We start from the raw sequence: 26,688 nt of genomic DNA, 5'->3' as shown, positions 1-26,688 counted from the left end.
AACCACCACAGATCCTGTTAAAGACTTCATTATCACCTTTGGGGCAAGAGAAGGAACACACACTTACTCATAGGAAGAAGTTGTAAATGTTCCCCAGAGGTGCTGAGATCTACTTGAGGAAAGCACATTTTTAAAATGTTATGTAATGAAACAATCTTTAGTTAAAACGATTTGTGTTACTTTCCATTGTCAAGCTGGTCTATCAGTTTAAGCACTGTAATGAGCTTGTTCAGGAACTTCAACACTTCAGTTGGGAAGTTACACAGATGAGTCTGTCACAAGTTAATTAAGCTGAGGTTTAGATAACGATGAACAGTTTTTCATTACAAATTTTTTCTTCCACTGAAACCAGTTCAATTGTCTGCATCACTTGACGTGGTGGCTGACTGGTTTGCATCACACAGCCATTTATTTGTGCGTATCTGTCTGACATAGATCCCCCAGCAGTGAAAACACAGCACCGTTGTTTTACAGACAGATCACCCCTTGCTGAAGTCCAGCTACTTCTTCCATGACACTACACTAGAAAATTAAAGGCCACACTCTAAAAAACAGTAACAATGCTGTTGTCTGTCCCATTGGTTTGTGGCTACAGCCACCATCTTTGAAGAAAGTCATGCTGAGTCCAGGCATACATTTTGCATTCATCAAATGACAAACCAAAACCATCCTGATACACATAAAGGTCAGTACAGGTCTAAGCCAAACCAGGCTTGTTCAAACGCAGAGGCCTGCTGACAGTATGCATCTGAGAAAGCATCTAACAATTACCAGGCGTTGTAGAACAGAACTCGAAAACATTCTGGGAATGAGGTCTAAAGGATAAGTGTCTCTGCGTCTGATACGGTGCTACGATGATAGCGGACAGGGAGAAATCTCCCTGCCCGCTCCTTCTGTTCCCCAAAAACCCTTGATGGCCCAGGATATGCTGTGAAACCACTGGGACTTCCACATTCACTCTGAAAAATGGCCTAATCCAATAGGCCAGCAAGGGAGGAAAATCCATGGATAGGCACCTCGGCCTCATTTACCAAACGGGTACCATACATCTCGTGACCATGGTCAGTCAACAGTCAGCCAGGAGTCCAAGTGGCTGATGACTTGTGGTGCTCTCTGTCCTTGACCAGCAGAGGTTGCAAGGATAGACCAGCTTCTCCAAGCAGATGAGAAATCATGCCAGTGCTGCTCTCTTCTCTTAATGCCCCAGTATGTGTTTCTTGGTTTGTTTTTGAGGCCGCGGGAGCAGATTTGAATGAAAGCAAAAAAAGCCCTGCTCTGCCCAGCACAACTAATTTCTTCTTTTTTTAAACAGCAGTTATTACCAGTTTTAATATCACATAAAAGACTGACTCATGAGGCTGTTCCCTTATAAAGGCTTTGTAGTTAAAGAGAATGGGAAAAGGGGCCTTGTTAAAATGACAGCTCTACAGAGTGCTTTGCATTTCAAGTCGGTTACCTCTTCCCACTTTGGCTCTTTAATTAAAAGGTTAACAAACATGAACGGTGAGCATTTGCCAGCGGATAGAGAAGCTCAGGTCTATCTACTTGAACCATGAACTGCATTTAGCTACTCAGGGACTGTCAGTGGTATAATCACAGCAAGTCTCTTTGATTTCCTGGGACAGACTATTACATGGATTGAAAATTATGCAGAATAGTGGATAACACGGACTATTCTCCTACCTCTGCGCTTACTTTTCTCCTATAATCAGTGCAGTCAAGGAAGGGTTCCTTCTTGCTCATATTCAATATTTTTGCTATGAGCTAAACAGTACCACCTCCACAAATGTGTGGGAAGACATGTAGTCATCTGATTTTTACTGTGGGTCTTCCCTGTACAACAGTGGTACTCTGCAGCTACTGTGAACACACACTAGTGGGAGGCACAGAGAGGTCACCATCTCAGCAAGGCTAGCAGTTTAGCAAAGCCAACTTTTTTTTCTTTTTTTTCTTTGTGAGTGTGTGTGTGTGTGGCAATGAACACATTTAACAGATGGGGAGGGAAACAAAATGCCATTTTCAGCACAGAATGGCTCTTCAAAGGAGAAATCTACTGGAATTAAGGCTGTGAACAGGCTCCCTCAGTTCTGGTGCATGGTACAGCACAGCCAGCAACAGCACAGGGTACCCTGCCTTCACATGAACAGGGTCCCATGATTACTTCTGGAAGCTCTGAAGAACATCCCACACACGAAGGAGCCCACTCTCTCTCCATCCTGGGTCAGCACGCATATTCCTGCCAAAGCTCACCACGCTCTCTCATTAAAAACAAGTCCCGGTCCTTCTCAGGGAGAGTAGCACACACATTGCTGCAGTATAAATCCCAACAATTGCACTGTGAATCCAGTTCATCACAAAACTACCGTGTCAGCAAGAGTAGAAACAGCTCACCGAATGAAATAGTCTCTGACAGCATTAGCGATGACATGTGTGTTCCTCTGGCAGTTCACACCAGCTCTTTCAGCAGTGCCACGTGAATATCGGCCCTGTAATCCACACTGCTGCACTATGCACTTTCACAGGGTATCAAGTATTAGTCTTCATCCTGACTGCTGGCTCCAATCAACCCCTGGCTTTAGACGATGGCAGGAAGCAGAACCTGGGCACATGGCTCAAAGCGAACAGCAGTGCAAGGAGGGATAAGAAGGCCTTCTGCTTACTGGTGGATAACTGGAGTGCTTTGCCATCAAATGAAACCAGGTTTGTTGTTTCATTTCCTCCCTTCCATCACTATCCTAATAAGAGGTGACAAGGACAAATCACATTTCCTTGAGACACAGACAGCATCTTTGGCCTTACCAAACAGCATTAGCAAATTGTCTCTAGACTCAAGAGGAATGCCATGTGGACAGTCTGCTCCTGGTGAATCCATCTCAAGAAAATGCTCCCAAGCTTTCCTCTTAGGTGGTTTTAGTGCTACCTTAGCATCAAAGTAAAAGAAAGAGAAAGAACATCCTGACAGGAAAGTTAATGAAAAGGAGGGAAAAAAGAAGACTGTAAAATAGACCGATATTCTTGTGTATTAGCTACTGAGAGTGGACAGAAAATTAACGACGAAAGTCAATATAAAAGTACAACAAAGAAGAGAGGCAAAAAGGATCAGAAATGATGCACAAGTGTGTGTCAGATGTTTTCAAAATTCAAACGGCACTCTAACCACTTGAAATCAAGTGTGGCCTCCCCTTGATGTCAGTCAGCTTTGAGTCAAGGCCTTCTAGGGCCTTCAAGTCCCTCAAATTACAGGACTGGCTTTTATCTTCTATGGTTTCTCTGATGAATCCCTCCCGATGGAGAAAAAATCCCCACGTAGATGAATAGCACTTCATTGTCATAAAATGTTTGAAGATAGAAAGATGTGATCCTCCTCTTTTGCTCTATGTGAGCTGCCCTTAGAGTAGATCTGGCTCTCTTCAACACAAATGAACTCAGCCACCATCCTGGTATAGCATTTCTCAGAATACTTGCATGCTGCTCCCTTACCAGCCTGCTCCTCTCTGATACAGAGAAGCTCAACACAAATACAAGAAAGAGGTCTTCCAGTCCTCTGATCCCTGGGGAGCTTCTTCAAGTCCCCAGGTACTGAAGGCCAGCTTCAGCATAGGTGGACACTTCTTTCATGTGCTGCTGAAATGAAATGGGAATTCAGGCTGGTAAGGAGAGTAAGCAGCTATCTCTGAGCCCATTTTCAGAGGCTGAAGTAGTAAGCAAGCAGCAACACAGCACATTACAACTGGACTTGGTTAATGGAGCTTTTTAGAGCAGGAATGGGTAGGTTTCCTCTATCCCACCATTAGGAAATAGATTTACAGTATCAACTTTCCAGATTGTCAGATACAGAAATAAGAGTAGAAAGCCATCTGCTTTATCAACTGGCAAAATTGTCATGCTTGATGGGACAGGTAGAAATTTCATGAAGGCATGCTGATCGGCTGCAGATGAAAGAGTAACACAGCAAGAGGCAGGGCTGAGCATCCAGCCCACGGAGACAGAGGATACACCTCCCTTCACTTGGAGCTGATGCATAAATTTGGTGCTGGGTCCCACCTACAGCTTGGTCTCTGCTGCAGGTATCTACCTACAGATATCTACCTAGGAGTGTAACTGGACTCTGTCTGGCTTAAGGAATTAGAAATCTCACTGGATCATTTACGTCCTTGAATTTCATAGGAAGAGGGCTTTTATTTCTCAGGTTGTCCTGCAATAAACAGATTTGGTTCTGTTCTGTCCTCTCAGCTCACAGAAGGCTTTAAGAGGAGAAAACAACAGCTGAGTGAACAAATATCACCCTGGCCAATGTCGGTTTCCATTAAACATGAGCTTTACCATGAACCACACATTATCTGGCTTTCTGTTTATTCCTACTTAGCTGTCGTGTACTTAACCCAAAGGATAATTCTGTGACCAAAGACTGTAGCATGGATTGTTTTCAGATGGAGTTTGGTAACTGAATGTGCAAAATCTGCCTGGATAACTTAATTGTCTTCCCCATACCTCTGATGATTTATTACAGTATTTGCAGATGCACCAGAATTATAAATAGTACATTAAAAATAGTGCATCAAAATCATAAATAGTGCATAGTTTCATGGATTCACTTCAAATAAAATGTGAACCCGGCTGTCACTTCATTTGCTTTTTTTCATTGACTTTGGACTTCTTTTGGATTTAACACTCATTTTAAATCTTTTATAAATTAGACCAGTACCTTTTTTTTTTCATACCATGAAATGCACAACTTTTCTTTGAATCACTTTGACATTCCACACTGCCAGCAAAGGCTATTGCGAGATGTCAGTCACCCAAAAGCTACTAGAACTAATGCTTTTCACTTAATCCCGACCATAATTTCCAGTTAACCAAAAAGGCAAAAAATAAATGACTTTATCAACTCGTCTTTTTACATCTGCTTTATTCCCAACTGTAACACAACCAGTTATAATTGACTTGCAGTTTAATCAACTAAGTGGGCCACCCCGTGAGGAAAAAAGGAGAAAAAAATAAGAAAAAAAAAAAAAGAAGAGAGAATCTAGGTCGCTCTGTTCTTAAGACAACAAAATAGATAATTGCTTCACTCCAAAGCATCAATGCTGCACTTGAGGTACGTCTGAAATCTTATGTAACTAATACTATCTCTGGGTTAGCCAGCCTTTCCCTAATAATGTGCCTCAAAGTCCTCTTCCATGCATATCCAGAAGTGGAGATGGTCAGATGTCACCCATCCTTTTCAGACTGTATGGAAAGAAATACTTAAACCTATGAGATTTCGGGGGGGGGGGGGGGGGCGGGGAGCGGGGAGGAAGGGGGTAAGAGGGGGTGTAATGAATTTTTTAAGGAGAGGAAGAAAAAAAATGTGATTATTTTCCTTGCATCTGAAAAGAAAAATAAAAAAAGAATAGAAACATTGGTCTTTAGCTGCTGTAGAGTGACAGATCTTTGCCCAAAAGGACATGTTTAGAAAAGCTGATATTTATAACTTATGTAATGCCATATCAGAACAGTGTCCAAGTCTCGGGATGCTGTTGTGCAGAGTCAAGCCCAGAATTTCACTGGCTTATCCAGAGCTTATCTCTGTTGAGGTAGATTAGCTGTCTAATGATGAGCTCAATCACAGTCTTTTAATTAGAAATAATTTTGTAAGCACATAAAAGGAACCTAGTCTTCTACTGCACTAAGCAAAATACACACAAAAGTGAGTCCTAAATAAGTATCAGACAAGTAACCATGTAAGGACCAGCAATAAGACAACATGCCCATAACTGAGAGACAAAAAATTATGGGTGTTCTTAATTCAGGATGGGCAATTCACAATAGTTGGAAGCATCGAAGCATCGAAGCTGACACTCACTGCATGGTTAGATGGTTAAACCTGTGGAGAAGACTCAGGGTATGAGGCAGAGTTAAAATCACAGCAGCTTTGTCTTCACTTTAGCCAGCATGAAAGGAGAACACTCTTGCCTGTGGTGGTGATCAAGAGGATGTGTTTCAGCACCTGTCAGCAAAGTGTCAGCAGATCCGCGAGCACAGCAAGGACCCAAGTCTTGGAAAAGAGGAACTGAGGTCCAGACAGGAACAGTCACCTGCAAGATTTTATCAGATGACTGTTGAAAAGCAAAACCTTCAAGTCCTTTAACCAGAAGGCAAGACATTGTCTTTACATCAGGACATCTCCACACAGCCAGAAAAGGGAGCACCTTGACACTGGTTAAGGGACCATGGTGTTCAGAGAGATGTGAACTGCACTCAGATCTCTGCCCGGTAAGTGTGCTCCCAGACTATACAATCACAGAATCACAGAATCGTCTAGGTCGGAAGAGACCTCCAAGATCATCTAGTCCAACCTCTGCCCTAACACTAACAAGTCCTCCACTAAACCATATCACTAAGGGCTACATCTAAACGTCTTTTAAAGACCTCCAGAGATGGTGACTCAACCACCTCCCTGGGCAGCCCATTCCAATGCCTAACAACCCTTTCGGTAAAGAAGTTCTTCCTAACATCCAACCTAAACCTCCCCTGGCGCAACTTTAGCCCATTCCCCCTCGTCCTGTCACCAGGCACGTGGGAGAATAGACCAACACCCACCTCTCTACAGCCTCCTTTAAGGTACCTATAGAGAGCGATGAGGTCTCCCCTGAGCCTCCTCTTCTCGAGGCTAAACAACCCCAGCTCCCTCAGCCGCTCCTCGTAAGACTTGTTCTCCAGACCCCTCACCAGCTTCGTTGCCCTTCTCTGGACTCCATATAAGATCCATAGTCTGCAGAGAGGGACAGCACATTGCTCTTTTCTTCCAGAAGCCAACATCTTACTATGAGAGTGAGTTGGTTTCCTACCATTTGCCTGTGTGACCTTCCTAAAGGCACTCCTCAAGTAATCACAGTTTTAAGGACACTTGGGTAGAAAACTATCAAGCTGTGGGGATTGAGCCTTACAACACTGCAGAAGATAATCTGAACCCAAATCATTCAGGCCTGCAGACAAATTATGCCTCTTTTCCTGGCTGGTCACACAAGGTGGTCACAAGCCAGCATAAGACACACTCCTAAACTACCTACGTAGGCAGATATTTAAATCACCTGAACATGAACCTGAGGCCAGGGAGGGAACAGGACCAGAAACTGAGGAGCACAAACTGAGTCTAACAATCTGCCATCACAAGTAACAGGACGTACTGAGAAAGACATGGAATAGCTTGTTCTCAGACAACCGTTCAAAATCGGCAGGAGATTCCACAGGAACCCCTAGCTCTGAAATGATTTATTTCTCAGTTGTAATGTAAAACAAATGAAAAAGGGTTATTGAAAACAGCAGTGCAGAAAAGCATGCCTCCATGTGAACTGCATGTAGAAGTAATAGAGCTGTACAGAGAAAAAAGACACAAAAACAAAAGTGGAAAAGGAAGTGACAGGTGGGTTAAAATGATCTCAGTGTTTAAAAACATGTCTAATGCCACACATGTATTGTTAGCCAGCCAGAGGGGCTCACAGTTACAGTCCACTTCAGCTGCAGGGCCAAAGCTCCTGTTACCGCATGGGGAATTTCAAGATACTGTTGTTATGTGAAGACCAAAATCTCCGCCTCGGCCAAAACATCACAGCTAGAAAAACATCCGCTGGCACTGTGAGCTTACTTTACTCAGAAGCAAACCACTCGGCTATTCCAGAAATGACTTTGCAAATACACTAAGTTATTTGAAATAACATCCCTTTCGATTTGAATCTGACAGCTGATTTCAGATCACCCTTGGGCCAGCCAGTAAGATGATATGGCTGGCAGACCTTTCCTCCTCACAATACAGACCCAACAGGGATAAAAAGTTTTCAGAAAAAGGAGATCTAACCACAACTGTATGAAAACCTCACCCAGAGGGGTGGCTGCCACTGGTGGTCCCCACTGAGCTGGGTGAGACCCCTCGACCACATCAGAGACTGTCACATATTAGAACAACATCAAAATTGAGTATAAAAACTAAATATCTTTTAAAGAGGATTTTGTTATTATGGAGCTTCTTATAAATGATCAGTCAGAGGCTGTCTGTTCTTTGTTATATATATATTTACAATATATATAAAACATAAACATTACATATTATATATTAATCTCGTAATAAATTTTTTTATATATATATATAACACCTCTGCTACAGAGGTACTCAAGATAGAAAATAATTTGCCTGCCTTTCTGGCCCTATCTCTATAGCATGCACAATTACACTGACACATGTTTTGAAACCCACCTGAGAACCAGCTTCTGTTTCTCCCCACTTCCCCCAGCAGCAGGCTCCCCTCACCACCTCTCTCCTCTTCTGCTAACCAGAAACACTCTTCTAGTTCCTGACTCAAGTATGTTCAAGGCCAATTTATTCCCATTATCCTTTTACCAATATTGTCCTTCACCTTAAGTAGCTCTTCCTTCAGTGCAATGTTTACCTCTCTCATGTATTCAGAGAGAGCAGTTGTGTCCCCTCTTAATCTTTTTCTTCAGCATTTTAATGCATCTCCATGAAATTATAAATTTCCTCTTTCATGTTCCTTTTAATCTATCACTGTGCAGCTTGGCTGATATGGAACAGCTGATGTTTAAACTGTGCAGTAAGAAAAATACATAGGGGAAAGTTACATTTGTCACATGAAGAGGGCTTTAAATATAAAGAATGCAGGAGGGGAAAAAAAAAAAAAAAAAAGGAAGAGAGAGAGACTTGTCTGTCTCCAAGGGAGGACAGGGTGTTTTTTCCAAACACTCTCACAGGCAGTTTTATACCCAGTTAGAAGTGTGCACAGAAGCAGCTAGGTTGATGTGCTGGCAGTTATCAAGACCTGTGAATAGCTTCTTCTTCTCATCATCATTTTTTAAGAAAAAGATATTTTATTTAATGAAAAAATAAATCTGAATGAAAGTACAAAGAGAAATTGGTTCATTCACAAAACATTTCACTCAGTAAGAGTCACTCATGGATTTCTTCTTTGTCCTTTATTGAGGAAAATAACAATAACTCAAAACCAGCACTAACTTCTGCTGTTCTTTTGGACTGCTTTATTTGCCTGTTTCATCAAAAATTTGAGGGCTTAAACCAAAATCCCAGACCAAACGCTTTGAATTCAAAGTCAACTTGCCACACCCTACACCTGAGCATCACTAGGAATTTCTCAGCCCTCCAGAGACAGCAGGGCAGTCTCAACCTGCAGTAGTACAACAGTTGGACAACAGTTCTTGCAATGCTGCATCTGATGTATAACTGATGGGGAAGCAAAGAAGTTGATAGCGATGTAGCTGACTGGGGAAGGCTGGTTTTAAAAGAGCATGAAACAGACTGGATGAAACTCTGCCATTTCCAAAGGCAAAAAGAAAATTGCCATGAATTCTTATAAGATGCCTCGGTCCTAAAAATTAATGCTGCTATCGCCATCAAATGCCACGGGCTGTTTTTCTCTTGGTACTGGTGTCAGGGAAGAGTGGCACATGTACACTTAATTCCAGTATAAAATAAAGGGCTGTCACAGATTAAAAACACAGCTGTTTGGATATGATGTCTTAGTCTCACAGTCTTTCAAGTTTGTGCTGAGTGTTTCTCTCCTTGATTGCTGAGAAAATACAAACTGTGTATTTAAAAGCTTTTCATTAAAAAAAATGTTTTAGTAAAACCCTTCCAAAGTCCTCTTGCAAATTAAAATTCTAATTAACACCTGCATTTTCAAGGAATATAGCAGACACACATACTTGGGACAGGTACTGGAACAAAGACTAAGCAGTCCCACAGCTTCTGCCCCTTCAGGAAGCATGCAAAAGGTCTCACAGCAGATGCAATAAAATTGTGGAAAGGAGTCAGAATGAACAAAGAAGTTTCACTGAAAATATCAGGTCAAGTCCACTGAGTCTGCAAGTTCCATTCTGCCAAGAACCAACAAATGGAGGAAGGAGTGGCAGAACAACATAGGATGCTATCACCTTCCCATGAAGAGAAGGGCAGTCTTCAGGTGCCTGTGTCACACTTGTCCCTGTCCTGCTCTAGGGATAATGGAGCCACATACTGCTTCCTATGCAGGGGAGCTGGGAGAATCACCACCTAAACCAGAGAGCAAGTGACTTTCCCAAGGACACACCGGGTTCTCCTACAGATGAGGCCAGCAGTTGAGACAACCAGCTCACACCCAGTTACCTTAAACACAAGGTTCAATCTTCTTTTCTGCTGGTCAACCTTGCCTGGGTTCACTATCAGAAAAGAAGAGGTGAATCCAGGGACACAGAGGTACAGACAGTTCAGCTATCTGCCAGCTTAAGCAGTGACACAAATTTCTTTTGCACACCTTTCCCTTTAATTGTTGTCTGCCTTCCCCTTCATTGCTCCCATTCTCCCAGTAGGCAAGAGTCACCAAAACCGCTCCACCATTACAGACTGGGCTCTGTGCTGGGTCTGGCTGGGATGGAGTTAACTTTCCCTGCAGCAGGCCATACAGTGCTGTCCTCTGCACCTGTAGCTAGAACAGCACGGGTATCACACCAGTGTGCTGTCTATCGGTGAGCAGTGCTGGCACAGCACCAGGACTCCCTCCAAACCCCCCAGAGTCATCAGGCTGGGGTTGTGCAAAAAGTGAGAAAGGTACATCACCAGGGCAGCTGACCTAAGCCAACCAAAAGGCATATTCCATACAGTGCATTGTCACATTCAGCAATAAAAGGTGGGGAAGAGAAGGGAGGGCTCTCCTTATGAATACGTCTGTCCCCCCGAACAACTACTACGCATATTGAGGCCTTGCTTCCCACGATGTGGCTGAGCATTGCTTGCTGATGGGGAGTAGAGAATAATTGTTTTCTCACTCTTTGTTTCCACACAGCCTTCACTTTTTTTTTTCTCTTTCTTTTCCCTTTAATTAAATTATCCTTATCTCAACCCATAAGCCTTTTTTTTCCAATCACATTTTCTCCCTGCCCCTCTTCCTTTGAGGAGGGGGATTGAGAGAGAGGTGTGGCAGAGTTTATTTGGCCTTCGATGTGAAAGCACCACATTGTTTTCTTCAATTCCTTCCTTATTTTCCACAGAAGGTATTTCACAGCCCTTTCAATCCCGAGTTCCTGTTGATGTCGCACGTTTGACATTCCTGCAAGGTCAGTATCACTGCAAAAAAGCTGCAAGATTCAAGTCATGCTGCAAAATCATAAGTAGCCGATAAGCAGTTTCACTCTTGTACGTAATGACAAATGCAAATTTCAGTAAGACGCACATCAGAAGTCAGATTAAACTTACTTGATGTATTAATGCATTTCTACAGTGACATTGTCCAACCAATTTGAATCAGCTCATTTAAAACTGCACAAAAAAAAATCAATTATTGAATTGCACAGTGTGATCATCGATTTGCTCCTAGTAGAGAGATACACGATTTGCTTAAACTGTTTTGTCTCTAATATGCACGGTGATTCATACCAGTGACAGGAGTGCTACCAGTAACCTCCACCATGCCAGTAATTGCAGCTGTTACCCTCTAGCAAACAACATGATTGTCCACTCGGCAACCTGTGGAAATTCTCAGCCTTCTCAGCAAAGCCCTGCGTCCTTCGAGACACGCACACCCATCACTAATGCCAATCTGCAAGAAGCAGAACTAACTAAAGCCACAACTTCGCAACCAAGCCTTGGCAGAGAGAGAATAAGACGGCAGCCAAGACAGTTCTCAAAGCCACAACTTCGCAAATGCTTAAGGTTTTGTGTAGCCTTGACCGAGCACTTGATCCCAGCGCATGTAACAAGCAGTGCAGAGTTGCAGCCTCCCAGTGAGAAGTGTTCAAGGCAGAGAGCTCTCTGCCTTACCACTGGAAGAGAAGAGTTAGAGTGCTCAGAAGAGCCTCAGCGTGCTTCATCTGCAGCTGTTGGAACTGAAAGCAGAAATTTCAGCTGCACACAGGGACTAACATCCCAGAGCCACCACTCGAAGAATTATATCCCTTCCCTAAATGCCTGAGAAGCTGTTGGATCCCCATCCTGGAGACTGCTAGAACCTGTATCTGAACTTTCCACTACCCATGGGCCATAGGCAAACTGATGGCTTACATTTTCAGAGTCCCATTGTTACCAGAACAGTTTGAGTAAATGTCATGCATCATGCACTAGACTCCCGCCCAGCTCCACATCTGCTGCTGCAGATGTTTCCTATGCAGCACAGTCCAAAAATTCAGCACTGACAATTTCAATTTCTGCCAAAAGGATGCAGTCGGTAAGAGAGACCCATGCTCCTCCGGCCTGCAGAATAGCCAACTTTCGTTATGAAAGATATATAAAACAGAAAAGCCAGAAAGATCCAGGTATATAGATAGATGTTTACATGAAAAGTATGCAGCACTTCCTTCAAAGGGGACAAGAATCAAGAAGCGTCTTCTGTTCTGCCATAACCAAATCCTGGATAAACTCTTTAATGCATGTGAAGTTTCCTCATTTCTCCCTCTCTTCCCTCTCTGTGAGAGAAAGATTCTTGCTCATCCATGTCACTCTACTCCAGGCAGGCTCTTGGCAAGAAAATGCTCAGCAGGACAAGTCTTAGTTAAGTTCTTCCTGGCATATCTCTACAAGCACCAGGCTGAAGGTTGCTAATTTCATGTAAGGGTACTAAACAAGCACGTTCTGTTCTCAGTACCAGCTTACAAATGTGTCAAACAGATGTAAGATCAGAGCAGACAACGCAGGTGAAAGCATGAAAACCAACAAACCCAACAGAGGCAAGCAAACAAAACCAAGCTTCCTGAAGAATTCCATAAGAATTCTTCCATAAGAAGAAAGGACTTTGCCAGTGTTTCTCCTCCTGGTTTGGATCATGGATGGAGTAAGTCAGCTGGCCTTTATTTTATCAGTTGTTTCACTGGTATCACCTCTACAACCAATGATCTGCTTCCTTGGAAAACGTCCTCCTCCTTGGCTTTAATGGGAATTCATGAAGAACAAACCAACATCTACAGGTTGCCACGGGAGAATTTGGCATCAAACAAGGAATATTCAGAGCTGCTGTAGATTAAAAGGCCTCGAACGGGTGCAGAACTTATGTTCGCTTTGTTTTTCTGAAGCGGACACACCTACATAGGATTCTCCTTTCTACCCTCTTCTTGGTAACAGACATCACGATTGCGCTCAGCATAATCCAATTGCTTCAAGAAAATCTCTTTACCAGCAGTATGCATTAAAAAAAAAAAAGCCAATAAAACCATCCTTTCTGAAAAATGTATCCATCAGATATCAATGCTACCTCTTCATCTAAAAATGTCATTAAAATGCACATACTCAAAGCATCAGACAAAGTAGAAAGGACCTAGAAGATAGTGGATCATCAGCATAAACATGCTGCAGTCCGAGGTTGCAGCCTTCATCTTATGCTCTTACTCACTTAAGAATTTAGGAAGAAGTTATCTGAGAACAGAGGCAGATGGGCCCCCAACATTCACCAAAGGCTGCAGTGGGATGGAGGCCTCCTGCTTCACCTCTGAGATTCTCCAGTCTATGATTTGGAAGCATCTGACTGCAAAATGAAATACCTCATGTCACAAATTTCCAGGATTGCAGGCAGTGAAGACCCCTGCAGCAATTACCTGCACTTCTTCTGGGCACTACAGCATACAGTTCTGCATTATGGTTTCAGCCCTGCCCCAGGACCTCACAAGCAGTGGAGCACAGCTAACCTGATGGATGAGGTCCCAGAGAAGGAAAGGATCAGCAGGGAACTGCAGATGTGAGAGATGAGGCTGAGCTGAGGAGGAGAAGGCAGAAACCACTGTGCCTGTTCCACGCTCTGTGCCACAGTGGACAGGTCTGTGTTGCCTTTAACAGTGCTCTATCTTGCTGACATCTCCAGGACAAATCAAGGACTTAATCCGCACATCACAAACAAGTGAAGTGAGATAAATGCAGCAGCAAAACATGCGCTTCATAAGCCACACAGAAGGCAGCTGCTAAGACGTTGTTAAACACTAGCACAGTTTCCATCCAGGCTTATCTGCCCTTCACACACACTCACATCTTCGCTAACATAAGCTTAGCACAGGGTCTCCTCTTGCAGAGCTTATGGACATTGATTAAATCCTATTATCTTCGGGAGGGTTTAATCCCTGCCTACCTTCAAGAACAGGGGGATTCCCTCTGAATTGAGTTTTGTGTTATACCTAGCTGAACCAAAGCGGCAGCTGGGGGACAGAAAGGAGTAAGTCCCCTCTGCTGACAGATTCCAGATGGCAATCTGGTTGCGTTTGTCTTCTGCCTACAGTATTTTAAGAATCCTTGTGAACAATTCTCCATTTCATCTTGATGGATAAAGAAGTGAATGCCAAGCAGCAGTCCTCACTCTAAGCTGCTGCCAATAAAACAGAAAATCATGCCCATAGTACAGCCCAGTGAATATCTAAACAGAAACACAAGTCTGTTCTTCCTCCTGCATGGGGCTTGCAATGCACAATGAATTCATGGGATTAGGGCAGCCTGAAGAAAGAATTTAGACAGCACCCTCTACATGAATCATTACATGAAGTAAGTTACATGAATAATACACGGGCTGACATTAGGAAAAGTGATTATTTAAGACAGGCATCCCAGCTACACATTTCTCCTGTCTGGTGATAAAAGGCGCACATTAAAAGGGCCCTGCAATACACCATTGTAAAGCAGCACAGGAGCTATTGTGGCTGTTCTGTAACATCCACATCTTCACAGCCTTCTGGCCTGCACAATGCCAGTTCCTGCCGTAAGAAATTCTCTCTTTCTCTTCAATCACATCATGATCTCAGACATCTCAGACAAATCTGCTTCACCTCCCCATGGGCTTTCCCCTTCTCTTTTTCCATATGAAATGCCTAAGTTCCTTGGCCCTTAAGTCTCCCAGTAAAAGGAAGGTAGCTAGCAGAGCTTCATGAAGGTTAGTGTCTCTTCTGCTTCAGCCCAGTTTCTCTGTTTGTCCATACCACAGTGGCAAAGGAAGTGAGCCAGTTCAGTATGACTTGGTAGACAGATGTTAATGTACCTCTTGATTTCACACAAGCAATGCAGAGGTAAATGATGTCCAGTGAAAAACATCATGGCTAAATTCTTCTAGGGACCATTTCAGGGGCTCCACTGCCAGCTTTTTCCTGGGAAGTCATGCACCTTGCTTTACTAATCATGACGATAATCCTCCAGAGCTCTGACCTGACTTGCAAAAGAGCGATCCTAGTGTAAAATGCAATCATGCAGTCATCCTGGTTGTGTTCACTTAGTGATCTGCCACAGGAACAGGAAAATGACCAGTATACACTTAAGTCAATGCCTGCTGGTGTGGGAGAGCTCTGATCAGGGGCAGGGGTATAAAACACCCTTTTGCCGTCTCTGTCGCTTCTCTGGAAGAGACAGCAGTGATTTTAAGCCCCCAGGTTTCCTCTTGCTGTTTTCCTCTTGTCATCCCACACAGCAAATCAGAATCATGACTGCATTTCAAATCTGTGGTGCCTGCACTGTCACACAAACAGTAAACGGGGGGACTTTTGACAAAGAGCGCTGAAATGTGCTGGGTAGAAAAAAAAAAAAAAGCCATAGAAACCAACTGGCCAAATAAGCTAATAATTTGCAGTGCATTTCCTGGACCACAGCCCCCACTACTGATGAAGGGGTCAGAGGTTTTACCTTGAAGATGCCAGGAATTTGCAAAGACACATCTCACTCCTGCCAACAGCAAGGCAAAGTCTCTGCTGCCAAGGCTAGCAGCAAAATCCCAGTGCTGGCAGCACAGCAGAAGAGAGCTCTCCACTGCACAGAAACAGCAGGCTTCTGCAGACCCCCTCTAACCACGAGTCAGGGAAATAACACATTCTGTTTCAGCAATACAATAACCCGCCAAACTAATTTCACAAAACCCCAATCCTCTAGAGTCACACAGGCTCCTAAACAAAGCAGCCCTACACTACACAAGATATCTGCTTTTCCTTGCCTGCTAACTCATCTCACCCACCTTTCAAAACACCTTCCTGCTTACTATACCCTATGACTGTCAAAACTCCAAGGAAAAGCAGATCTGATCATCAGATGCCATTAGAGACTGAGGAAACACCCTCAGAGGTTGCTTCAAAGGCGGTGGGAAAACTCCCACAAGGAGTTTCCTCCTAAGGCCACTGCTTACTAATGAAGCGAAGTGTGAGACCTTCTCTTCCTCCAGAAGGGGAGTGAGGAGGTGGGAAAGCCCTGATGCTGTCCTTCCCGTACCTCCTCTGATCGCACCAGCAGAATGCAACCTCATCCCAAAGTCCTCACACGTTTCAGAGCTCTGCAAAGTACTGAACGGCAGCAAAAGGCTCTCCCTGCAAAAGCATCCCACCTGCAAGCAGGTGTCAGACCCAGGCTCTTAGCTCTGGCCTGAGACCCATTTTGGTGCTGGATGCCTGGGAGAGGAAATGCCATGCACTCGTGCTCATGCAAGGAAACCCAGCTGGCCCCTAGCCTTTGCGAGGTGTCCCCAGGTGAGACAGTGAAAGAATTAAGCAGTCATGGCTGCAGGTGGTCTGTGGGCAATACCTATAGCAGGCCTGACCCTCTGCAAATTGGAGCGGCCCTTACTGCCAAAATGAGAATATTTCTTTTTCTTTCTTCCACGAATGCAAGAAGAGGCTTTGAAGATAAAATACGAATTTTTGAAGAACAAAGCAAACAACAAACAAACAAAAAATAAATAAAAGCAACAACAACAACAAAAAACAACAAGCAAGCAGCAAAAAAAGTTCAGAGGTGTTTTGGGAAAAGACATGTAAAATTGAAATCGCACAGTCACAGTCTAATGAAAAAGCTTGCTAGCAGGCCACACAATGCATCCTGTCCAAAGCAAGCCTGTCACCCACCAGAGGCTGGGTGCTTTGCTCAGTTTGGGCATCTCTTTCTGGCTCTCAGAACTGGCAGACAAAAAGGGATCTGGCCCCATAATTAAGGAAATAAACTGTAACTGTTGGCCCTCAGATTGCTGTACCAATGCAGCCAGATTACAGTGCTTGCATCAGCTGGGGCTTGAACACCGGGTGGGAAACCAGTGTCCAAAAGCACTCTTACTTTCTACAATACATTTGCCTCAGGAGATAGCGTTTTTCCTCTTCAAAACTATTTCCAATTTAAAAATAGGTCTCTGTTTAATGAATTACCACTTCCTGGTTTTTACCACTCTGCAGTCTTCTCCTTTATCAAGCAAGGGGCAAGAGCCAGGCACATTTTGCTAATCCAGTAGGTCGTCTGGCAGAAGATCTAGTGCCCTGGGCAGCATCTTGTTTGAGACACTAGAAATTCAGACTTCACCAACAGATGCTTTTTGGATTTGCCTTCTCATCATCTCCTATTATAATGCAAATCCTGACCCTGGCGTGAAATATTATGTTAGAATGAATGTCTGCCCAGAGTAAATGCTGTTTAGCACAAGCACACACTGCTTCCAAGTCTGGCTAGTCACTACACCACAAGAAAAGGCATGCATCTCAGCTGTTACTCCTTTGCTGCAACCCTCCTCCCCCTGCCTTTAACTGCAGTCTCTAAGCAGTTATTTCCCCTTAGTGGATTGCCCGATCTCCAGCTGCACTGGCTAGATCTCCAGTTTTCAGGTACACTTGTTCACTCCTGTGTAAGCAACCTCATTCACACTGTAGAGAACAGTGCAAAACCTGCTGTCCTCAAAACTATTTCTCCCTCAAAACAGGGACCAAAGAGTAATGTGGTGTAACACTGCTACCACAAAAACAGTTATCCTCTCACATAGGGTCTTACTTGCTGGCATAAAATACCAAGATACGAAGATACCTTTCTTCTCCAGTTTGCTCTTCCCATTCAAAACACCCCAATGAAAATCAGGGATGCTTGCTTTGTTCTTAACTACTCCCTTCATGAAAAAACACAGTTCTTTCCTTTCAAAGATGAAAAACATGTTTCCACGCCACAGAAAACAGTCCTGCAGCAAATGTCCCTATCATGTGTTGAAAATGCATATGATATCAATAACACCATGCATGAAATATCCCTTCAGTCCCATGACTACAATTTCACCAACGAAGGAAAATTAATGGAAGGTGCACACATCACAGCACAAACGAGAATGATCAGAACCACATCGTGGATCTCCTCGGAGGCCAACCAGCTCCCAGTGGCAGCCTGTGTTCAGCATCGTCCCATTGACAGTCTTGCTCTGGCTGAGCGTTCAGGCTGAGCAGCCCAGGAAGGCAGCACAACTGCGGCACAATTCTCTCCCCCATGCGGCCGCCTTGCCGACTTCCCACTACCAGGTGAAAATAATTCATCGCACATGGGAGGAAACACATCGAAACTGTCATAGAGGTCTGCCACAGATCTACATAGGTTGTGAGGGAATACTTTATTATTGTTCCCCTGCTTATTGCAGCAATAATATTAATAATAATAATAAAAAAAAAAAACTTCTCCAAATACCAGGTACAAAAATTCCCTGCACTGGCCATTCTTTGTTCAAGGTCTGGCCAAGGTCTGGCAGGAGTTTGGGAAGGGGGCTCCCCCCCACACAACTTGCTACTCTTTCTTTGGGTTTCCTCTGGCTAAGCCTGTCTGCAGCCCTTGTAATAGCTGCCTCGGTGGACAGGGAGAAGCAAAGCAGGGCCTGTGCACCGTGCATGCGGCCAGCAGGTAGGGGCCAGCTCAGGCGTGACCCAGGACCTGCACCTCGGGTGCGGGAGGCCTCTCCCATGGCATGGGGTTTTAGTCCCTGCTTGCTGCTGCCCTCTCCTGCCCAGATTCTTCACACACTTGGCTCTGGGATCATGAATCAGTGGCTGGCATGCTCCTCTGCGGTTCCCAAACACCTCTCCCAGCTGCGGGCCCTGCCAGGGGCTCTCAGCCGCCCGTCCCCTGTCTTGGTGAGTGGGAAAAGGGGGGGACGCGAGGCCCCCCGCGTGCCAACCACACTTACCTCCTAAGGCTTGTTTCATGACAAAATCCATGGCGATGGCTTGGGGGTGCCGCCCAGCTTCACACCTCGCATGCACAGAGGCCGGGGCTCCGCGGAAGGCAGCCTGCAGGGAGGCACAGACACGAGAGGCTCGGTGCCCCCGGGAGGAGGACAGGCAGCCTCCCGGCCCTCCCCAGCCCCTCTCCCGCAGCTCTCCTCCCCTCCACAAGTTTCCAGCCCCGGCCCCGCGGGACGAGGCAGGCCCGGCCCCGGGGGGAAAGCCGGGGGGACGGCGGCGAGCCCGTGGGCGCAGTGCCTCCCCCCGCAGCCGGGCAGCAAGGCGTGAAGGCAGCCCTGAACTTTCTCCCTCGCCGCCTCGGTGCCGGAGGGGGCGTTTGAAGGTGAAGCGCTCCGCAAGTGCCCGGCAGGGCGAGCGGGGGCAGGCGGGCGGCGCGGGGGCATCCCGGCGGCCGTCAGGGCGAGCCGGGGCTCGGGGCGAGCTGCCCGTGTGTCCCCCCGGGGGATACCGCCACCGCCAACCCCACCGTGCCGGCGCCGTGCCAGCGAGCGGGCTGCATCCCTCCCGGGGAGAGCATCCCCTCCGCGCAGCCTGCTGCTTCCCTCTGCTGGCACCGGCCGCGGGGAGCTCGGCTGCCGCCCCCAGACCCGCACCGGGCGAGCCTCGGGGCTGCTCGCCGAGGGACCCGGGGTCGCCCTGCCCGCTCCCCTCCTCTCCGCGCTGCCCTCCCGGCACGGCCCGGCACGGCACGGCTCGGCTCGGCACGGCACGGTACCTCGCTCGGCGGCGGGTGTGCGGTGCTGTGCAGTGCCGAGCCGGCGGCAGGTGCCCGCGGGCTGCTGGGGAAGTTGCGGGCGCGGGGCTGGAGGGGGAAAAGAGGGGACGAGTGCGGAGCTTCTCCCTACTTTTCCCCCGCGCTCCTCTTTTTATCACGGGATTTCCGGACCATCCCACCGACACGGTCCCTCCTTCCTCCTCCCCCGCTGCCGGAGCCGGGCTCTCGCCCTCCCCCTGCCTCCGGCTCGCCCGCCCCTTCCCTGCGCAGCCCTCGCCCCTCGGTGCCCGCCGCCGAGCGGGTCCCTGCCCGGCCGCGGGGGGGTGCGTGTCCCCGGCCGCCCGCAGGAGCCGGGCATCCTCGCCGCTTCGCCCGGCGGGGGTGGGGATCGGCCCGCTGGTGTATTTTGCCGCTGCTGCCTCGCATCGCCTCGGGAGCCGGTGTGAGCGCGGCGGTGTGCCGGGGGAGATCTCGGCAAAAACGCCCTCCTGCGAAAGGGGGAAGGTGGCGGAGCAACCCGCGTCCTCCGTGCCGGGTCCTCCCTGGAGACCCCTTCTGGTCCCGGGGGTCCTGAAGGAGTTGCAGAGGCAGGGATGCGGGCAGGGAGCGGCGCCTTGGCGTCCCTCCTCCTCCGCCTTGGTCTTTACTGAGAGGGACGGCCGGCTGCTCGGCTCCCTTCCCTCCCTCACCCTGCGCCGTTCGCGTCCCGGGAGGGGACGGGCGCTGCGCCTGGCCGCCCCCTGTCACCAGCGGGAGAGGAGGGACCGCGACCCCCGAGGCACCCGAGGGACCCAAGGGATGGGGCAGCAGCGGAGCCGGCGGCCGGGGGAAGCGCTGGCACAGAGCCCCGTTGGGCGACCTCGGCTGAAGGTCGGGGAGGGCCCCGCGGGGGCAGGAGGGGTCCGGCGGGCACGGCAGGAGGGCACCGGTCCCCTCCAGGGGCCGCGGCGCCTCCTCGGCCCGGGGAGGTCCCGGGTGGCTGCTGCAGGGACGGGGGGGGGGGCGCGGTGCGACGCTGAGGCCGGCGCCTGCCCGCCGGGGTCTGACCCGGAGAGCTCCCAGAAAGTCACCTCCAGCAGAACCCGATAGGGAGCTCCGCTGGGTGTGCTGCACCTCTGCTGACAGCCTTCGGAAAATCAAAAATAATAATAACGAAAGGGGGTGGGGAAAACACACAAGCCCTCTTGTTTCAGTCCCTAACTCACCCCCTATGCGCCCAGTCCAAAGGGCATGTGGGTGGGTACCTTTCTGATGCTCTGCTCTCCGTACTCACTCTACCAGTGGCTCAGCAGAGCTATGCCAGATAGCTAGACCAGAGAAGTGAATCTGGGAGCCCACTGAAGGTGTGTACACAGGTTTCCTGTCCAATTAACGTGGTATTTCCAGGCCATGTCTTTCCTCCACCACCACCACCACCACCACCCCCTCTTCTACCCCCTAGATTGTTTTGAGCAGGGTTTATAGTTTGGGCCCATCATACAACAGCTCACATTCTTCATTCAGCATGTGGTTGCCCTTGGAGAGAACAACAGTGTGCCTTCCCCACCCTTACTAAACCTTAAGGTGCTCACCTTACTCCTATATCCTGGAGTCTGGGAAGGAGAAATTCAAATGCCATCAAAAACAAGGATCAGAGAAGCGTGGGCTAATATTTTCAACACCTAATTGCCTAAAAACATTTCCTTTTCCCTGCTTTGAGGTGGCCTGGAATGTGCTACATCAAGGAGCTCCTGTATCAGGCAAGGGTCACCACAGCTGAGAAATGTCATCCTTCCTGTTCACAGGATCTTTAGCTTTTGCTTATTTATACATCAGGCTTAGCAACTGCAGATATTCTCCCCTGTGTGCAAAGGAAAAGTGCTGTCCTTCACAGGGACTTTCACAAGTCAGGAAAAGCAAGAGGCACATCAAGAAGACCCTGAGAGATCCTTGAGCCTCTCATTGATCAGTTTAGAGCTGCTAATCTGTCCCTAGAACTCCATCCAGCTCACCCTCCAAAGGTTCTTTATCCATGGCCTGGTCCCCAGACTACTTCCAATTTTTCCAGGCTATACAGCTGCCAGGGAAAGCCAAGACACATGACTCACAACACCCACCACTTCACAGCTCCCTTTGCTTCGTAAGAACAAGGCACAGGATCACCAAACTACAAGCTCCATTGAGACACACCTTGTCCCAGCTTTAGGATCTCCCTGCAACCCCAAAGTGTCAGCTTCCAAGCAACTCCCACAGGCTGTACATTCAAAGAAAAAAAAAAAAAAAGTGTAAGCCTGATTTCAGTGCCTCCTGTCCAGGAGGTACACTGGCCTATCAGTCAGGAAAGGTTCCACCAGTACCCTCACCACCACACAGGTTTTAAATACAGAAACAAGGAAGGACATGGTCAGAAAGAGGTGATGTAGGCTACAGATCCTTGTCTAGCAGTGGTCTCAGAAAGACTTCTGGAGAACGCTTTTACCTCTGAAATGGCACAGACGGGACTTGACACAACTTGTGTGAGAAGATTTTGCTGAGAAACCTGGCTGGGTGGGTGGACTCATGGGGATCTGATACATGATTTACCAGAGATACATGACTTCTGCTACAAGAGAAATATCAGCTTGCTTGGGCATACCAATGGTTTGAGCAATGCCCCATAGGTTTTCTTCCTGATGGCATAGATTATCACCAGAATGCTTTATGAATGTGAAGCTGACAGTAATGCAATTTAATAAAATATTCAATGGACAAGGACAAACCACAGAAATAACTGTGTTTTCTGACGAGGGGAAGGGAAGGATTCTGGTATCTCCACGTGGGGTCCATCTGAGCACCATGGACAGAGGAGAACTGCCGCACACACGATCACTACCGCTTGTGCGACCAAAATGTCCCAAAGCATTGAAGCCTGACCAAAACTTTGTTTTGCACTGTGTTACTGACACATACCTGCTCCTGACTGTGGGCCTGATTCTTCCTTTACAGAGCTAGAACAATAGGCATCCACTCTGTCATCTTGCTTGGCACAGATGAAGGCCACAAAAAATTAAGAGCAAAGATCTCCATGGAGCTTTGTCCATGGAACTCAGATTCCTTGGCCACCCACCAGATGAGAATCTGTCCATTTGTGGATATCAGTGTAAGAAGGTGGAGCAAGTTAGTAATTAGTCTTGGTCACATTTCTCGTAGCAAAAATAATAATAATAACATGCAGATCTCCAAAAAGAAGAAAAAGTCTGTTGTGGAGGGAAAAAAAAAAAGTGTCAAGATGTTTCATTTCAACATCTTTAAATGAAGTGTTTGATTGTTCAATCCCATATGGTGTTTGACTGCTAAAGTGAAATCAATAAAAGCAATACTAATCAGAAAGCTCTGTATGGTTAGTATGTATGATTAGTATGTATGAAAGCGTAAAGGTTACAGAAAACATTTAGGTGGAAATACACCCCTATTTCTTTCTTTCTTTCTTTCTTTTTTTTTTTTCCCCCTCACCTTATTATCAGCTCACAGTGGTGTAACTGCAGCACTGTTCAGTGCACTGCAGGCAGGAACCAGACAGTGGAAAGATGATTAGCTAGTGGCAAGATGATCAGCTAGTGGCAAGATGATCAATACAGCTACTGAGGCAGAGGATTCGGACAATTGCTAGGGGTAGTTTCGTGTATTGCAGTTCTGATACCTCCAGCTGTTTAGCTCACTAAACAGAAACCTGCTGCATGTTCCTGCTTGCTCTTCAGCTGTCAGTTGTCAGTTGGCAGTTGGCTTGTTGTCAAAACATTTCCAAATTCAAGCAGTTTTTCTCTTCAAAAGTATTGCTTTGTTGCTTTGTTTATTGTTGTTCCACTCAACTTATAGGAAATATTAAGTTCTATATTTTCCAACCAAATAGAAATATATATGTATTCTTTCTTAAGGTGTGGTGTTTCCCTGTAAGTCAAAATTGTGGAAGTACTTTTCAACCATTTCTGCCAGCTCTGAAGAAAAAGCCACTTCAGATTTCCTGGTAAGCATTTGCTGTAGACCACACAAAGCCAGTTTTTACTTGACTGTGCTTATAAAACCTGAAATAAGCATGCATTGCTCTGCCTCCCTGACATATAGATACGGGTCTGCATATCAGATCTTCTTTTTCCTGAGCCTCAGGAATTTGAGATTGGTTTATGAACAAACTCCTTGGAAGGTCACCAGTGACAGCTTCTGTCTCCTATGCTGGCAGTTTCTTGATCATCCTCTTTCTTCTCTAATCTCCTTGGTCGTCTAGCTCTATCTATCCCTTTTTCTGTTTTCTACCTGTTCTCTGGGCAAGCCCTTCTCTTACCAGACAGGTTAAGAGGCCCATCTTAATGAGGCTGTGATTCCTGCAGATAGGCATGGTGCTGTAAAGATCCTGCAGCTCTTATCTCCAGGATTTACTGCTCTTCAATATAAGGTTTCTTTTGCAGGCAGAATTTGGCCACGAAGCTGAGAATGCATCTGTATCACTCTGCTGATCAGATCATGACATCTCTACCCTAAGCATATCAAGCTTTTGTTACAAGATTACTATTTGGCGTATTTTTGACAGGAATTTTTCCGTCAGCAAATAAGAGTCATCCAAATCAATGTGTTTTATCAAAATGTTTCAGTTTATACAGAAGTTTAAAGGCAAACAGTCTAAATATATATATATATATTTTGTTTTCTTGTATTTGATACTGTTGAGAAACATGACTTTGATATGGCAAAAAAAAAAAAAAAAGATGCGCTTTGACAACAACTAATAATTTGCCTGGATTTTTCTCTTCTAGCAAAACAGGTCTGTATTAAAAGTAAACACTTAACCATATCAGAGTACTTCTTCTTTTCAGATTTGCCATTTCACAGTGGGGGGAAAGGTCATATTTTCCCTTTCTGTTACAATTTAGAGTGGAAGCGAGATTCAAAATGTCAAACGTACTTTAGAACAAAATTTCCATTTTCCCAGATAGTTCTATGCCTGGCCTTCTGTCATTACTCTCCTTCTTGGCAAAGAAAAAGAAGAGAGTGAAACAGTATGCTCAGCTGAGGTTTTACCTTGGTGTCAGATGCTGTGACCTGTAGTTCTTTACCTGTGTAGAAAGAGTAGTCGCAAGTTCTGAACTTGACTTTGAAGCGAGCTATTCACTTCAGTAGGCATAATTTCCCAAACTGTAACAGCCATCTTAACTGTTTATTATCTTTAATTTTCCTTAGGCAGGAATTGAATGTGTACATACCTCATTAGATACTTCAGTTGCTTTGAGTGCAATTACTCTTAGGTGTAATGTGCAATGCTGGCAAATTAAGCTGTTACAACATTATGCTGCTTACATGCATATATGTCCAAAGGGACCATAATAGCAAGATACAATCCAACATACAGAAGTCAGGAATCCTCACACCTTCTTATTTCAGTCTTGAACTTGCTTTCCACAGTCTCACTTCAATAAGGAACCTAAGCATGTGATGAAGAAATTTGCTAAGCAGAGGTTTGCTGAGCCAGGATGGGGGAAATAGCAACACCTGGAAATAACAAGTCTGTGTAATCCACAAAATATAGATATATGTTTCACCATAGAATATTTTTTCCACAATAAAACTGTAAAAAGTGACTCTTAATTTCATATAAACAGCTAAATAAATCCAACTGACTCACTCCCTGCTTTTACTGGCCTGGTATTTCTTCCAGTGGTAGTGTTAGTCAATTACAGTGTTAGTCAAATTCAATGTTAGTCAACTACAGCTCCACTGCTGTTATGAGAACAAGGTTACTTGCAGGTAGCAATATTGGAAACTATTCCTTCAGGATGTACAACCAAACACAAGGTCTACCATGCAGTGAGGAAACCCATCTACAAGGGCAGCCACAGCCTTGTACAATTGCCTGTTCTGTGATCACATTCTCTCTAAGAGGCTCCAACGACATCCATGAACATCCTTTTTCCTTTGTCACCTTTGTCTTGTGAGTTGATTATATATGTCTTAGGCCCTATAAATGTTTTCTTGTGATATTTTACGCAACTTCATCTCTTCACTAAGTGAAACACCCTCCCAACGATACTGTAAGTTTGCATTTCACCACTCTTTCTCTGAAGGTATCCATACGTGTGTGCAAACCAATGCGGTGGGGTACCACGTGGGGCTAAAAAGTTAAATCCAGTCTCGATTCCTTCTTCACTAGTGTTTTTGTTTGTTTGTTTGTTTGTTTTTTTAGCAAATCTGCTAAGTCTTTGTTTTCTTGTAGTATAGCAAATAGCAAATTAGACTCCCGGGATTTATCCTGACCTTGTAATAATTCCTATAGTTAATAGATCCAAAAGGAGCTGAGTTTTGGATTCTTTCCATTTCCACAGCCTTCCTATGCACAGTGTAATGCAAATGAATCCCTTAGCAAAAAGGAAAAAAAGGTTAGCTCTGTTATACAGTTTTCCCATCTGTGGCATGCATCAGCTGTGACCCTACTAACAGTCATGAAATGGAGGACTGACTACTGGCCAGTAGAAATGAGACTTCAGTAGCCATTAAAAAGCCCTTAAAACTAAATAAGATAAGGATTTAAAAAAGAACGCCCAAAACCCAGATTCCAATTTCAGCAAAAACACTAGAGAAGGTTTTTGACTTAAAGCATCTCCTCAAGCCACACTGAAATAACTGGACTTAAGTGGATATTTTCATTAGTGTACATGTGTGGATGCTTTATTGAATCCAAATTAGCTCCTCTAGGCCTGAACATCTCAACCAATGAGTTTCCCTGAATACAAATGATGTGATTCAGAAACATGATCTGTCAATGTAACTCTTAGCCAGGGCCTTTCTGTATGATCAGTCCTTGCTAAAATTAGTTACACTAAATGAGAAAATTCACTGTGTTTAGTAAATCTTCAGGAGATGCAAATATAAAGAGGGAGATGTCCTATGTTGAGAGTCAAAGCATTTCAGGATTCAATGACTTGAATGCTTAATCATTAATGTGCCTGAATCTGTGAAATAAAAGCATTGTTCCACACACTTGTCTGCCTTTTAATTCCACATTGCTT

At 45.6% G+C, this 26,688-nt stretch overlaps 1 protein-coding gene and 1 long non-coding RNA gene across 2 annotated transcripts in view; one reads left to right on the top strand and one right to left on the bottom strand.

The window, feature by feature from the left end:
- Nucleotides 1-19,813, bottom strand: part of CPLX1 (complexin 1) — a 127,561-nt gene extending 107,748 nt beyond the window's left edge. Inside the window, exons 1-2 of the mRNA XM_083815967.1 lie at nucleotides 19,676-19,813; nucleotides 18,903-19,005 (exon numbers count right to left, since the gene is read on the bottom strand). Of these exons, the coding sequence (XP_083672093.1) occupies nucleotides 18,903-18,933 (31 nt within the window). The 5' untranslated portion in view covers nucleotides 18,934-19,005; nucleotides 19,676-19,813. The remainder of the gene's footprint in view (nucleotides 1-18,902; nucleotides 19,006-19,675) is intronic.
- On the top strand, nucleotides 5,285-25,293 carry LOC310889019. The gene is made up of 3 exons (XR_014576326.1): nucleotides 5,285-18,849; nucleotides 23,569-23,657; nucleotides 25,088-25,293. It is a non-coding gene; the product is annotated as an uncharacterized lncRNA (long non-coding RNA).
- The last annotated feature ends 1,395 nt before the right edge of the window (nucleotides 25,294-26,688 follow it).

This window comes from Anser anser, assembly GCF_964211835.1.
Source record: "Anser anser genome assembly, chromosome: Z".
Classification (NCBI taxonomy): Eukaryota; Metazoa; Chordata; class Aves; order Anseriformes; family Anatidae; genus Anser; species Anser anser.
Note: the sequence above shows the minus strand (reverse complement) of the source record. Positions and strands in the feature narration are given on the sequence as shown.